Below are 15005 nucleotides of genomic sequence, written 5' to 3'. Positions count from 1 at the left end.
GGTTAAGCAGACTGGTTGAGGTAAAGCAGACTGGTTGAGATAAAGCAGACTGGTTGAGGTAAAGCAGACTGGTTGAGATAAAGCAGACTGGTTGAGGTAAAGCAGACTGGTTGAGGTAAAGCAGACTGGTTGAGGTAAAGCAGACTGGTTGAGGTAAAGCAGACTGGTTGAGGTAAAGCAGACTGGTTGAGGTAAAGCAGACTGGTTGAGATAAAGCAGACTGGTTGAGGTAAAGCAGACTGGTTGAGGTAAAGCAGACTGGTTGAGGTAAAGCAGACTGGTTGAGATAAAGCAGACTGGTTGAGGTAAAGCAGACTGGTTGAGGTAAAGCAGACTGGTTGAGGTAAAGCAGACTGGTTGAGATAAAGCAGACTGGTTGAGGTAAAGCAGACTGGTTGAGGTAAAGCAGACTGGTTGAGGTAAAGCAGACTGGTTGAGATAAAGCAGACTGGTTGAGGTAAAGCAGACTGGTTGAGATAAAGCAGACTGGTTGAGATAAAGCAGACTGGTTGAGGTAAAGTAGACTGGTTGAGGTAAAGCAGACTGGTTGAGATAAAGCAGACTGGTTGAGGTAAAGTAGACTGGTTGACGTAAAGCAGACTGGTTGAGGTAAAGTAGACTGGTTGAGGTAAAGCAGACTGGTTGACGTAAAGCAGACTGGTCGAGGTTAAGCAGACTGGTCGAGGTTAAGCAGACTGGTCGAGGTTAAGCAGACTGGTCGAGGTTAAGCAGACTGGTCGAGGTTAAGCAGACTGGTTTAGATAAAGCATGCTCGTTGTCTCCCAGGAACTCGTTTGTACGACTGAGACATCTGTGCACCAACACTTGGATCCAGAGCACCAACGTCCCCATCGACATCGACGAGGAGAGACCCATCAGACTCATGGTGAGTCAGCTCAAGTTAAAAAAAAGGCTTTGAATTGATTCTGTTGATGAAAGACGTTAAACTTTAGTGCTTCACACATTTTAATTTAGTGTCATGAACATCAGACCAGAAGTTTATTTTTAATCCTGCTGACTAACACACTACAAACTGGTGATCATCAAAATGCAGAACTTTCTGTTAATCGGCTCATCGATTCATTGGTTTGATTGTTCTGTTATTAATTGTTCTGTTATTAATTGGTCCGTTATTGATTGTTTGTCTTTAATAATTAGTATCGTACTGTCAACTGTACAAAAAGCTGGTTTGGAATCTCTGGTCAGATTCATGACTTATTTTTTTCTATAATTTTCACAATTTTAAACAATTAAAACTTTATTTGTCAGCTTGTGTTTTAACATTTAACATTCCAGAACCTCGGTTTATGTTTCTATTTCTATCTTAGTATTGGTGAGGTAATAATGTATTTTCTTTTAGAAACAATTATTTGTTTTTCTTGAGTTTATCAGAGCTGGAGTTGCTCTCCGTCAGTGTGTGAAGTGTATATTAATAATAGTAATGAATGATATTATTAATGATAGTAAGTAACACAACTCGTCCTGCAGTTAGGAACGTGTCCAACGAAAGAGGACAAGGAGGCGTTTGCGATCGTCTCCGTTCCCGTGATGGAGATCAGAGATCTGGACTTTGCCAACGATGCCAGCGCCATGCTGAGCACCGTGGTGGACCAGTTCAGCCAGGGCTTCATCAGCCAGAACGACCGGCGGTACGACTCCGTGTGTGTGTGTGTGTGTGTGTGTGTGTGTGTGTGTGTGTGTGTGTGTGTGTGTGTGTGTGTGTGTGTGTGTGTGTGTGTGTGTGTGTGTGTGTGTGTGTGTGTGTGTGTGTGTGTGTGTGTGTGTGTGTGTGTGATAAGGGAGTGTTGCTAGTGTATCTGTTTGTGAATTTAATTGTCTGTACATGTTTGCATCGAAATATAATAGTTTATTGAAAAATAACTTCAAGGTTAATTGTTGCCAAAATGCTCACTATTGATTTTACTTTTATTTGATCTGATTTCCACTAAAAATGGGCATAATTTAATATTCATAATTTAATATTCGTCAAAAAATTCCTTTTTTGACGATCAGGTTTGCCATCAAGCTGCTGGAGGACGTGGTTTTCTTCGTGGCTGATGTCATTAACAGCGGTCAGGCGGTCCTGGATGTAGTCATGACCAAAGCCAACCGAGAGAGACAGAAACTGATGAGAGAACAGAACATCCTCAAACAGGTATGATCCCAGAGTTACTCTGGTATTTAAAAAAGAAATCACAAAGCAGAAGCAGGAAACTACCTAAAAATACCTGATTGTGTTTTCAGATCTTTGGCATCCTGAAGGCTCCCTTTAAGGACCGGGGGGGAGGGGAGGGTCCTCTACTGCGTCTGGAGGAGCTGGCGGACCAGAAGAACTCTCCCTACCAGTACATGTTCAGACTCTGCTACCGAGTCCTCCGACACTCCCAGGAGGACTACCGCAAGAACCAGGTGAGGAGGAAGTTGATGATGAAAGTGGATAGTTTTCAAATACCTGATTTGATGTTGATGATAATGATGATTGTTTGATTAATAAGCTGGCGAGAAGTCCTTACAGTCCTTCGTAAAAGAATGTATTTTGGAGTATCTACAAAACTTAGTAAACTGCAGAGGAACACAGATAGATCGGCAGTAGCTGAAAGCTCCTAAACAGCTACTGAAGGGACCTTGAGGTGAGCTGAAGTGTTGTTTCACAAAGGAGGATAATAATGTTGGTAGAGATGCTAAGAACGATGATGGTGAAGTTCACGAGGAAGGTCGAGATGCTAAGAACGATTCTCTCTCACTCTCTGCCTCTCTGTCTCCCTCACCTTCCTCCCCCCTTTCAGGAGCATATAGCGAAGCAGTTCGGTGTGATGCAGAGTCAGATCGGTTATGACATCCTGGCTGAGGACACCATCACCGCCCTGCTGCACAACAACCGAAAACTGTTAGAGAAACACATCACGAAGACCGAGGTTGAGACCTTCGTCAGCCTGGTCCGCAAGAACCGAGAGCCCAGGTACGCATTGGAGGCGGGAAGCAAGGGGGGGGGGGGCGTCATTATGTTGTCAGTTTATTATTCTTACATTGTGTTTGTGTTTGTGTTTGTGCAGGTTTCTCGACTACCTGTCAGACCTGTGTGTGTCCAACAACGTTGCTATCCCCGTCACTCAGGAGCTCATCTGTAAATGTGTGCTGGACCCCAAAAACCAGGACATCCTCATCAAGACAGAGTAAGGAGGCAGGCAGGGAGGGGGGGTTGACCTTTGACCCCCTTAATCACAAATGATTTCCGCATCATCTAAGGTTTATTTGACATTACATTTGATGTGGGAGGATATGGTCTGTAATAGGAATGTTACACGGAGCTTTCACACCACGCAATTGGTTCCAAAATCGGCCTGTTGTTGTTTCCATCAATCAGATCAGCAAAAGCGTTTTTGAATTCCTCGTCACTCCAGATGGAATTTAAAATGACAGGAGGACCAGTGAGTTCACAGAAGAACAGGAAGTCATTGTGGGTTTAATTATTAATGTCGGGTGGGGATAAAAATCACAGACCAGTGTATGTCAGTGGTTGGATCTAGTGTGTGTTTTCTTTTTTTTTATGTATTGAATTTCCAGAACAGCGCTTTTATTTTGAAATATAGTTTCCTGCTGCAATGTGAGCAATCCACTAAAACTAGGCGATCTGAATGATGCTTTTAATGTAATAACATCATTTCACTTGCTTTCTGCTTTGTTTCATCTAGACGTCGTGCCCCCAAAGATGCGCCCCCTGGTGGCGGTCAGGGAGACTACCTGGGGATGGATGACTATGGAGATGAGGATGAGGTAAATCTGCCTGCATCTCTGTTTACTTCTTATTTTCTCCATTAGCCTCACATGCTCTGCATGGCTGTCTAGAACACACAAACTTTGGATAAAGATCGACTGCAGGCAGAGCATTCAAAGACATTTCTGAAAATTTAAGTTTTTGTTTGAGAGAAAAAAGAGAGGCAAAACTATGTTTTTCCGCTTCACCAAATAAAGCTTGGGATGGTCATCTAGGTCAAATCAGTCTGATTTTGTTCTTGTCTCTTCCTGCAGGTGTGGCTGGTGTGGACAGACAAGACCAATGAGAGACAGGAGAAGAGCATCAGACAGCTGGCTCAGGAGGCGAGACAAGGAAATGCTCACGATGAGAACGTCCTCACCTACTACAGGTAGGGGTCATGCACAGAAGATTTCATGAAAATCATACCATTAACTTGCAGTATATTGTAAGTTCACCCAAGAATGGCAATGGAAGAAATCAAAGCTGTCTCTGTGGACACCCTCAGGTACCAGCTGAAGCTCTTTGCGCGAATGTGTCTGGACCGTCAATATCTGGCCATTGATGAGATCTCCAAGCAGCTGGATGTGGAGCTCATCTTCTTGTGTATGATGGACGAGACGCTGCCCTTTGACCTCCGGGCCTCCTTCTGTCGCCTCATGCTCCACGCCCACGTAGACCGAGACCCTCAGGAGCTAGTGACGCCTGTGAAATTTGCCCGCCTCTGGACCGAGATCCCTACCTCCATCACCATCAAAGAGTTGGTAGATTTTAATACTTTAAATCTTTTGAAGTCTGTTTTCTATCATATCTAACTGGTTTTGCTGACTCTTGGAGATGTAGAGTCTGATTGGTTCAGTCGGCAGAGCATTAGACGTTTAATCTGAGATGCGGATTACATTTCCTGTTAATTTACCTTGATAAATACCATGGACAACATTCCAGATCAAACTTCAAGGTTTGTTTCTTCAGTCTCGGTAGAGCATCAGACATTTAATATGGGGGTCCAGGGTTCAAGTCCGTGTTCAGGCGTCATTTATAGGCGTTATATATTTATTTACATGTAGCCTAAAAAAAATCTAATTCCACCCGTCTTTGTTTAGCCAAGCCACATGCAAATCAGGGTCTACCCTTCCCAAGAACCTGTAGAGCCTTAGCCCTATTTTTAGGCCTCTTCTCGAAAATTGCATACCCATACTAAAAAGAGTGTTTTTCTCTAACTACAAGGTCTATTTTAATAATTTTGATGTTGTAATAAAAGTAACACTTGTGAGATTTGTTCAGATGTGTAAATATTGTGTATATGTTACTGGTTAAGAGTAAATGAAGATGGCACACAGCTCAAATTGAAAAGTTTCAGGTTCGCCTGAAACAAAAGCCCTTTTATTGTTATTATTTCTTGAAATGAGGCAGTGGTTACCCAAAAACATCTCCAAAATCATACCACAACATGTCAACAGTCTCTATGCAACTTTTGACTTTGATAAAGTGAAGCAGAGAAAAGTTAGAGAGGTTCTAGTATAGAGAGGTCAGGCGAGGTCAAGCAAAATTGTCATTTTGGAACCAGCTGTTCCATTGTAATTTTATAAACTATATAACTATATATTTCACTTGTTTTATCAATAATAGTGTTCAATCTATCCAAATACAGCAGTTTGGCATCATTTTGAGAGCCTGAATCCTCTCTGAGCCTGTGAACAATGTGATCCTCATCTGACTGCTGTTTCCCTGTGTGTATGTGGGGCTATCTCAGCCTATGATTGGATCAGACTTTTAATCTGAAGGTCCAGGGTTCAAGTCCCTGTTCAGGCGTCAAGTTTAATGTTGGTGACTGTTCAGTTCACGATTATTGTCGGAGGTCCACAGTGTGCTTGTTGTAATGGATAATTGGTGCGTTTGGCCGACCGCATGTATGTTACTGCCAGCAGTTATAAATTGAAGTCTCCCTGTTGCCATCAGTGAGTTATGAATTTCGTTTGTCCTCAGCACCTTCAGATTTCCCTTTAACCTGTGGTTTTCTACGGCTACATGCAACTTTGCGTCAACCCTCCCCCATTCCAGAATCTGAGGTAATGGACAAAGTTCTTTTGGTTTCCTCCCAAACACACTTTTGCGAGAAACAATACCTTTTTTGAAGCCTGGATGGCTCAGTCGGTAGAGCATCAGACTTTTAATCTGAGGGTCCAGGGTTCAAGTTCCTGTTCAGGCGTCAAGTTTAATGTTGGTGTGACTGTTCAGTTCACTATTGTTGTCGGAGGTCCACAGTGTGCTTGTTGCCATGGATGATTGGTGTATTTGGCCGACCGCATGCACTGGAAGCATGTATGTTACTGCCAGCAGTTATTAATGGAACTCTCCCTGTGGCCATCAGTGAGTTATGAATTTGGTTAGTCCTCAGCACGTTCAGATTTCCCTTTTACCTGCAGGTTTTCTACAGCTACAAGCAACTTTGCGTCAACCCTCCCCCATTCCAGAATCTGAGGTAATGGACAAAGTTCTTTTGGCCATCAGTGAGTTATGAATTTCGTTTGTCCTCAGCACCTTCAGATTTCCCTTTAACCTGTGGTTTTCTACGGCTACATGCAACTTTGCGTCAACCCTCCCCCAGTCCAGAATCTGAGGTAATGGACAAAGTTCTTTTGGTTTCCTCCCAAACACACTTTCGCGAGAAACAATACCTGTTTTGAAGCCTGGATGGCTCAGTCGGTAGAGCATCCGACTTTTAATCTGAGGGTCCAGGGTTCGAGTCCCTGTTCAGGTGTCAAGTTTAATGTTGGTGACTGTTCAGTTCACGATTATTGTCAGAGGTCCACAGTGTGCTTGTTGTCATGGATAATTGGTGCATTTGGCCGACCGCATGTATGTTACTGCCAGCAGTTATAAATTGAAGTCTCCCTGTTGCCATCAGTGAGTTATGAATTTCTTTGTCCTCAGCACCTTCAGATTTCCCTTTAACCTGTGGTTTTCTACGGCTACATGCAACTTTCCGTCAACCCTCCCCCAGTCCAGAATGTGATGGTAATGGTCAAAGTTGTTATGGTTTTCTCTCAAACACACTTTCGTAAGAAAAGTTACTGGTTTCGAAGCCTGGATGGCTCAGTCGGCAGAGCATCAGACTCTTAATCTGAGGGTCCAGGGTTCAAGTCCCTGTTCAGGCGTCAAGTTTAATGTTGGTGTGACTGTTCAGTTCACTATTTTTGTCGGAGGTCCACAGTGTGCTTGTTGCCATGGATGATTGGTGTATTTGGCCGACCGCATGCACTGGAAGCATGTATGTTACTGCCAGCAGTTATTAATGGAAGTCTCCCTGTGGCCATCAGTGAGTTATGAATTTGGTTAGTCCTCAGCACGTTCTGATTTCCCTTTTACCTGCAGGTTTTCTACAGCTACAAGCAACTTTGCGTCAACCCTCCCCCAGTCCAGAATCTGAGGTAATGGACAAAGTTCTTTTGGTTTCCTCCCAAACACACTTTCGCGAGAAACAATACCTTTTTTGAAGCCTGGATGGCTCAGTCGGTAGAGCATCAGACTTTTAATCTGAGGGTCCAGGGTTCAAGTCCCTGTTCAGGCGTCGAGTTTAATGTTTGTGACTGTTCATTTCACGATTATTGTCAGAGGTCCACAGTGTGCTTGTTGTCATGGATAATTGGTGCATTTGGCCGACCGCATGTATGTTACTGCCAGCAGTTATAAATTGAAGTCTCCCTGTTGCCATCAGTGAGTTATGAATTTCGTTTGTCCTCAGCACCTTCAGATTTCCCTTTAACCTGTGGTTTTCTACGGCTACATGCAACTTTCCGTCAACCCTCCCCCAGTCCAGAATGTGATGGTAATGGACAAAATTGTTATGGTTTTCTCTCAAACACACTTTCGTAAGAAAAGTTACTGGTTTCGAAGCCTGGATGGCTCAGTCGGTAGAGCATCAGACTCTTAATCTGAGGGTCCAGGGTTCAAGTCCCTGTTCAGGCTTCAAGTTTAATGTAGGTGTGACTTGTCCATTTGGTTCTTTATCAGTCACGGAGGTTCAGAGTGTGCTTGTTAAAATAAATCGAAGTCTCCCTGTGGCCATCAGTGAGTTATGAACTTCGTTTGTCCTCAGCACCTTCAGATTTCCCTTTATCCTGTGGTTTTCTACAGCTACATGCAACTTTGCGTCAACCCTCCCCCATTCCAGACTCTGAGGTAATGGACAAAGTTCTTTTGGTTTCCTCCCAAACACACTTTCGCGAGAAACAATACCTTTTTTGAAGCCTGGATGGCTCAGTCGGTAGAGCATCAGACTTTTAATCTGAGGGTCCAGGGTTCAAGTCCCTGTTCAGGCGTCGAGTTTAATGTTGGTGACTGTTCATTTCACGATTATTGTCAGAGGTCCACAGTGTGCTTGTTGTCATGGATAATTGGTGCATTTGGCCGACCGCATGTATGTTACTGCCAGCAGTTATAAATTGAAGTCTCCCTGTGGCCATCAGTGAGTTATGAATTTCGTTTGTCCTCAGCACCTTCAGATTTCCCTTTAACCTGTGGTTTTCTACGGCTACATGCAACTTTCCGTCAACCCTCCCCCAGTCCAGAATGTGATGGTAATGGACAAAATTGTTATGGTTTTCTCTCAAACACACTTTCGTAAGAAAAGTTACTGGTTTCGAAGCCTGGATGGCTCAGTCGGTAGAGCATCAGACTCTTAATCTGAGGGTCCAGGGTTCAAGTCCCTGTTCAGGCTTCAAGTTTAATGTAGGTGTGACTTGTCCATTTGGTTCTTTATCAGTCACGGAGGTTCAGAGTGTGCTTGTTAAAATAAATCGAAGTCTCCCTGTGGCCATCAGTGAGTTATGAACTTCGTTTGTCCTCAGCACCTTCAGATTTCCCTTTATCCTGTGGTTTTCTACAGCTACATGCAACTTTGCGTCAACCCTCCCCCATTCCAGACTCTGAGGTAATGGACAAAGTTCTTTTGGTTTCCTCCCAAACACACTTTCGCGAGAAACAATACCTTTTTTGAAGCCTGGATGGCTCAGTCGGTAGAGCATCAGACTTTTAATCTGAGGGTCCAGGGTTCAAGTCCCTGTTCAGGCGTCGAGTTTAATGTTGGTGACTGTTCATTTCACGATTATTGTCAGAGGTCCACAGTGTGCTTGTTGTCATGGATAATTGGTGCATTTGGCCGACCGCATGTATGTTACTGCCAGCAGTTATAAATTGAAGTCTCCCTGTGGCCATCAGTGAGTTATGAATTTCGTTTGTCCTCAGCACCTTCAGATTTCCCTTTAACCTGTGGTTTTCTACGGCTACATGCAACTTTCCGTCAACCCTCCCCCAGTCCAGAATGTGATGGTAATGGACAAAGTTGTTTTGGTTTTCTCTCAAACACACTTTCGTAAGAAAAGTTACTGGTTTCGAAGCCTGGATGGCTCAGTCGGCAGAGCATCAAACTCTTAATCTGAGGGTCCAGGGTTCAAGTCCCTGTTCAGGCTTCAAGTTTAATGTAGGTGTGACTTGTCCATTTGGTTCTTTATCAGTCACGGAGGTTTACAGTGTGCTTGTTAAAATAAATCGAAGTCTCCCTGTGGCCAGTTATGAATTTCGTTTGTCCTCAGCACCTTCAGATTTCCCTTTAACCTGTGGTTTTCTACGGCTACATGCAACTTTGCATCAACCCTCCCCCATTCCAGAATCTGAGGTAATGGACAAAGTTCTTTTGATTTCCTCCCAAACACACTTTCACGAGAAACAATACCTTTTTTGAAGCCTGGATGGCTCAGTCGGTAGAGCATCAGACTTTTAATCTGAGGGTCCAGGGTTCAAGTCCCTGTTCAGGCGTGAAGTTTAATGTTTGTGACTGTTCAGTTCACGATTATTGTCAGAGGTCCACAGTGTGCTTGTTGTCATGGATAATTGGTGCATTTTAAAATAAATCGAAGTCTCCCTGTGGCCATCAGTGAGTTATGAATTTCGTTTGTCCTCAGCACCTTCAGATTTCCCTTTAACCTGTGGTTTTCTACGGCTACATGCAACTTTGCGTCAACCCTCCCCCAGTCCAGAATCTGAGGTAATGGACAAAGTTCTTTTGATTTCCTCCCAAACACACTTTCACGAGAAACAATACCTTTTTTGAAGCCTGGATGGCTCAGTCGGTAGAGCATCAGACTTTTAATCTGAGGGTCCAGGGTTCAAGTCCCTGTTCTGCTGGAAGGTTTTATGGTGGTGTGACTTATCTGGTCAGTTCACTATTGTCATCATTGGTGGAGGTCTACAGTGTGCTTCTTACCATTGAGGCTGTTCGTTATGACTGGAAACAAGCTTTATCCAGAAGAAATGTTCTTTACTTGAACTTTCAGCATTAACCACGTTCATGATTGCCTTGAGTTTTGACTTAATTTAGTAAATTATTTTTCTGATGTGTGTCATTCTCAGTTATGACTCCAACATGGATGACAGCAGAGACAACAAGAAGAACCGGTTCTCCAATACAATGGCATTCATGGAGGAATATCTCAACCTCGTCCTGAACGACGAGCTGCCCTTCCACAACGAGGAGAAAAACAAACTTACATACGAGGTCAATCCTTGCTCTTCTACGTCCTGTCTCATCTTACAACTTCCGCCATCCAATAGTTTCGCTGTTTTCTCCTGTGTTCACTTCCTTTTTTTCCACTTTTTTTTCCTCCAGGTGGTGAGTTTGGCCAGACATTTAATCTACTTTGGTTTCTACAGCTTCTTTGAGCTGCTCAGACTCACCAGAACCCTGCTGGGCATCATCGACTGTAGACCCAATCCTGCATATGCCGGTCTCTTATTCCATGATGATGGATCAGGTAGTCTCTGCTTTAGTTACCGTTAGCCTACACTAAAAAATATAGTCCTCTTTTTCCATGATGTTGATCACTTTTATTAAACTTTTTTTTTTTGTCAATTAACCATTAAGTCACTGTTAAAATATTTGTGTGAAGTCTCTCACAAATGAAATCCTAAAGTGGCCGTGATTGTTGCACCGTTCATTTAGAAAAGTCAGAAAATTGTCAGATTTACAGCCTTGATTTGGACGTCACAAAGAAAGGGGGTTTCAAACACTGTTAGAAGATATGATGAGCACTTTGGTTGAAGCAGGGGTTTGTAACTTAAGGACCAATTCAGATTATTTAAAAAAATTGGAGGACCACTTTCCCAAATAAATGAGAAAAAAGCATAAACTGAGTTGTAAGTAATATCTGCTTTTCTTCTTCCGTGTCTGAAGGGAAGAATGTGAAGCGCTCCATCCATGGGATGGGTCAGATAATGTCCACCATGGTCCTGAACAGGAAGCAGTCCATATTTGGAGGTGCCGGAGCCAGAGGGGCGGGGCTGGGGGCGGGGCTTGCGCTTGACGGACAGAGAGGCAGCAAAGATAGTATCGACAAGATGGACCTGACGGTGATGGACACCAAGCTGAAGATACTGGAGATACTACAGGTATCAGTACAAAAACCTTCCTACCCCCACTTCGCCCGGCTACATCAATAAGAAATCCAGACACAAACTCTCCATAAAAACAATGGCTGAACCTCCTCTCAGAACATAAATCACAAGAACATTTATAGTGGCTTGGCCAAACCAAATAACACACAAGGGGTAACCGAGATGGACACCAACCACAAAGCAAAACTAACTAAACCCAAAGTCCCCCCATGACATGGCAGCACATGGTTTGGCCCGATGAGTTGGATCCAAGGGTACATCTCAAGTCTCTTAACTGCATCCCCGTTTCCCTCACTTGCGTCCTTTCCTTGCGTCTTAGTCCCTCCCACCAGGGATGCATGGAGGAAACCATGCGAGGAGAGAGGAAACGAGGAAATATGTTTTAAGAGACATGAGACGTCCTTTCCTCAGTTGCGTCACGTGAAGCGACGTCTGTTTCTGATGACGGTGCTGATGATCACAGCTGATCAGCTGTCAGTCGGCTTTAACAGCTGGAGAGACTTTAGATAAGTTTGTGTCTGTTCACATGATCACTGTACTTAATAACAGTAACTAATAATACTAATAACTAATAAAGACACACAGTAATCACCACTGTAGAGGTGTTTCTCTCTGTAGTCTGTTAAACTGTGTCCTGTGTTCTGTTTATAAGCTCAGGATCCATTTCTACCGGCGGAATGCGATCGTCTTATTGATGAATTATTTACGTCTGTACGTTTTGAAACTGTGACGTCATTATTAAATAACCCAGAATATGATTATTGTTTCTCTTAAACGATAAAACTCATCAAAAACTCAGGAATGATGTAAAAAGTGTTTAGTCTCTCAGCTCTCAGCTCTGACTTTAATTGTTTCCATAATAAAGTTATTGAGGGAAACATCAGATCATGAAAACACAAATCTTTCTAATAAATGTAGAAAGTTGTTTGTGGTCATTTTGTTGTTCAGTCTACAATGAACATTTATTTAAACCAGATGTTGAATCAGAAACCGAATCAAATATAAACTAGAGTTTAATCTCTGATCTGTCTTCACTCTGGTGTTAAACTCAGTCAGTCAGTCCGATCGGCTGCAGCGTCCAATCACATGACTGATGAACAATGAGGGGGCGTGTCGGCCGTTAAAAGACTTCCTGGAAGTCTGTTCTCGTGGGTCCTCGCTCATGGCTCCTCTGAGGTCCCTCCTCCATCCTTGATCCTCGCTCCTCTGAGCTACATTAGAGCTTTGGGACGGCCGTCAATATGGCGGAGCAGAAACAACTTCCAGTTCAAGCGAGGAGCGAGGAAACGACAATTAAGAGACTTGAGAAGTACCCCAAGTCCTCAGCCCTCAGCTGTAGATTTTGCTCAACCAGGAAGGGACCTCCCCCAACAACTACAGTAACTCAAAGACAAAGCAACAAATGATTAATATAACAAACAATTGCATGTGTAAATCTACAGTGTTGAAATGTATGCACTTCATACAAACAATGTAAGGGGGGGTGGTGGCCAAAAACATTCATGAAGTAATATAAATAAATTTACTTAACTAACCAAAAGTTCTGTCAAAGTGGCCAGTGGTTGTATAATAATTATATAACACTGAAATACTGGAGATAGTAATGCATCAATTTACTTGAATTAAACTACACTGCTGAAAACATTACAGCTCATTTAAAAATAGATATTTTAGCCAAACTACAAATCTATTTCTACTATTTCATATAATATCTAAGGACAGCGGCAATATCACAGGCGACTAACAGAGCTTGATACCAATAGACCAAAATGTCAATACACCTAAAACAAATTTAGCTTGAAATACTGATATGAACGTGTGGGTATGAGAACATTGCATTTTAATATGTGAAAGAGCAGCTGAGAACCATAACAACATTTTGTTTAATTCTATAAACTTTGTCAAAACTGAATTTCACATCAAAATGTAGAAATTCGAGATAAAATCTGGTCTAACGAAACAGTTTTTTGTTGTTGTTTTTTTTAACATATTTTATCTTCAATCAACGTTAGCTGGTAAGCAAGCAAACGCTAGCTAACACATGTTGCTAACTACCCCTATTGAGATTGACCAATAAATGGCTTCAAAGGAATTATTTTGTTATGCTAGCTACTTTTAGGAAAGCAATGATATCAAGGCTTCATATTTTACAAGTCATCCCGATGACTCTTATTTCTTCATTGGGATATGTCCTGACAAACATGAACACGCTGGTTAATCATTATTACTTTAATGTGAACACGTTTCTGGCAGCTCTAACGCGACCTTACTCCGCTCTTCATCAGTTCATCCTGAACGTTCGTCTGGACTACCGCATCTCCTTCCTGCTGTCTGTATTTAAGAAGGAGTTTGTGGATGTGTATTCTATGGCTGATGCTGATGCCACCACTAACATGGAGCATGCAGGTACAAACACAAGCTTTCACCAAAGTCTCTCTACTTGTATCTCTTACAGTTAAACCCACATAAATAAAATATAAACAGTCAATTCTCTGCTGAAAGTGCTGGTCTCTATTGACAAAGACATTTTTAATTTCAACTAAAGTTTTACCTGATTTGCTAAAGGAAAATGTAATTTGACCTACCTTCAATTAAAGATGTATGTGTGTGACCTACGTCAACACACATCCCTCAGAGTTTGGTAAAGGTGTGTGTTGTTACTTCCCCCAATGCTTCCAGAGGTCCCAGTCAACATGGAAATGACAGGTAGAATCTAGAAAACCTCAAAAGCTTTTTTATTATAAAATGATCATTTAAGAAATCACTTTTTCCTGCTGTGTCCATTCCATGTTCGTTAACATTTACCCTTAAATGTGCTTCCTGTTTTTACTATCAAAGCGACCTGCGTGTGAAAATAAATAATCTCCAACCAAATTCATTTTTGGGGAATTCAGTCCAGTTGTTTTTGAACCGTTAGTGTGTTTGTCCCTCTTCAGCCACCATCAACCTGCAGCACATTGGAGAGCAGGCTGAGGCTATGTTTGGAGTCGGGTATGTAAGGTTGTACATGATACATATGTAGACATTTAACTTTACATATTTATTCATCAGGTTTTATTCTTAAAAACCTGCATCACAACTGAACAATTTCTTTTGACATTTTAAGAAGCAGATATGGATATCTCTACATAGAGACGTTAGATACACTGTGTGTGATTACAGTAAGGGGAACAGCATCCTGGAGGTGGATGATGAAGGCGGTCGTATGTTCCTGCGGGTGCTGACCCACCTCACCATGCACGACTACCCTCCTCTGGTGTCTGGGGCCCTGCAGCTGCTTTTCAGACACTTCAGCCAGAGACAGGAAGTGCTGCACACCTTCAAACAGGTACACACACACACACACACACACACACGGACGGAATTAAAAGCGGACAGAATGTTACGTTTGGGAAAGACTATCAACAAGAAGACAAAATCCAATGTTTCTGACTAAACGTCTTTAAACTAATGTGCACCACAATATGTGAAGGAGGAATCTAAATGATGGATACAAATGTGCAGAAAGGAAAAGGAAACATAATAGCAGTGAGCATCTTGCACTGCACATACTACACCTTTATACTTTCAGCTGAACCTTCTCACAGCTGCTAGAGCATCAGACTTTTAATCTAAGGGTCCAGGGTTCAAGACCCTGTTCAGGCATCATGTTTAATGACCTGTCTGTTTGGTTCCCTATCATCATCGTTCATGGAGATCCACAGTGTCCTTGTTGCCTTCGGTGAGTGGTACATTTGGCCGATCGGCTGTACTGGAAACATGTACCGTATGTTCAGGCAAAATACTTCTTGTGTAATAT

General features: G+C 42.6%; 1 protein-coding gene and 11 non-coding genes across 12 annotated transcripts in view; all 12 read left to right on the top strand.

Moving 5' to 3' along the window:
- itpr3 (inositol 1,4,5-trisphosphate receptor, type 3) overlaps positions 1–15005 on the top strand; it is a 55658-nt gene that overhangs the window by 13335 nt on the left and 27318 nt on the right. The window contains exons 11-25 of the mRNA XM_076102016.1: positions 787–886; positions 1489–1649; positions 2014–2155; positions 2245–2409; positions 2787–2959; positions 3054–3173; positions 3693–3774; positions 4030–4145; positions 4263–4514; positions 10166–10310; positions 10422–10566; positions 10986–11200; positions 13492–13612; positions 14143–14197; positions 14369–14534. Of these exons, the coding sequence (XP_075958131.1) occupies positions 787–886; positions 1489–1649; positions 2014–2155; positions 2245–2409; positions 2787–2959; positions 3054–3173; positions 3693–3774; positions 4030–4145; positions 4263–4514; positions 10166–10310; positions 10422–10566; positions 10986–11200; positions 13492–13612; positions 14143–14197; positions 14369–14534 (2158 nt within the window). The remainder of the gene's footprint in view (positions 1–786; positions 887–1488; positions 1650–2013; positions 2156–2244; positions 2410–2786; positions 2960–3053; positions 3174–3692; positions 3775–4029; positions 4146–4262; positions 4515–10165; positions 10311–10421; positions 10567–10985; positions 11201–13491; positions 13613–14142; positions 14198–14368; positions 14535–15005) is intronic.
- On the top strand, positions 5891–5963 carry trnak-uuu (transfer RNA lysine (anticodon UUU)). Its single transcript has one exon. It is a non-coding gene; the product is annotated as a tRNA-Lys (tRNA).
- trnak-uuu (transfer RNA lysine (anticodon UUU)) lies at positions 6443–6515 on the top strand. The gene has a single exon. It is a non-coding gene; the product is annotated as a tRNA-Lys (tRNA).
- trnak-cuu (transfer RNA lysine (anticodon CUU)) lies at positions 6840–6912 on the top strand. Its single transcript has one exon. It is a non-coding gene; the product is annotated as a tRNA-Lys (tRNA).
- On the top strand, positions 7253–7325 carry trnak-uuu (transfer RNA lysine (anticodon UUU)). The gene has a single exon. It is a non-coding gene; the product is annotated as a tRNA-Lys (tRNA).
- trnak-cuu (transfer RNA lysine (anticodon CUU)) lies at positions 7651–7723 on the top strand. Its single transcript has one exon. It is a non-coding gene; the product is annotated as a tRNA-Lys (tRNA).
- trnak-uuu (transfer RNA lysine (anticodon UUU)) lies at positions 8004–8076 on the top strand. The gene has a single exon. It is a non-coding gene; the product is annotated as a tRNA-Lys (tRNA).
- On the top strand, positions 8402–8474 carry trnak-cuu (transfer RNA lysine (anticodon CUU)). The gene has a single exon. It is a non-coding gene; the product is annotated as a tRNA-Lys (tRNA).
- On the top strand, positions 8755–8827 carry trnak-uuu (transfer RNA lysine (anticodon UUU)). The gene has a single exon. It is a non-coding gene; the product is annotated as a tRNA-Lys (tRNA).
- Positions 9153–9225, top strand: trnak-cuu (transfer RNA lysine (anticodon CUU)). Its single transcript has one exon. It is a non-coding gene; the product is annotated as a tRNA-Lys (tRNA).
- trnak-uuu (transfer RNA lysine (anticodon UUU)) lies at positions 9499–9571 on the top strand. Its single transcript has one exon. It is a non-coding gene; the product is annotated as a tRNA-Lys (tRNA).
- On the top strand, positions 9867–9940 carry trnak-uuu (transfer RNA lysine (anticodon UUU)). The gene has a single exon. It is a non-coding gene; the product is annotated as a tRNA-Lys (tRNA).

The sequence above is a fragment of the Anarhichas minor genome, unplaced genomic scaffold (genome assembly GCF_050575085.1).
Source record: "Anarhichas minor isolate MPS153535 unplaced genomic scaffold, ASM5057508v1 ptg000003l, whole genome shotgun sequence".
NCBI classification, from domain to species: domain Eukaryota; kingdom Metazoa; phylum Chordata; class Actinopteri; order Perciformes; family Anarhichadidae; genus Anarhichas; species Anarhichas minor.
This window is presented reverse-complemented; position numbering and strand designations above follow the sequence as displayed.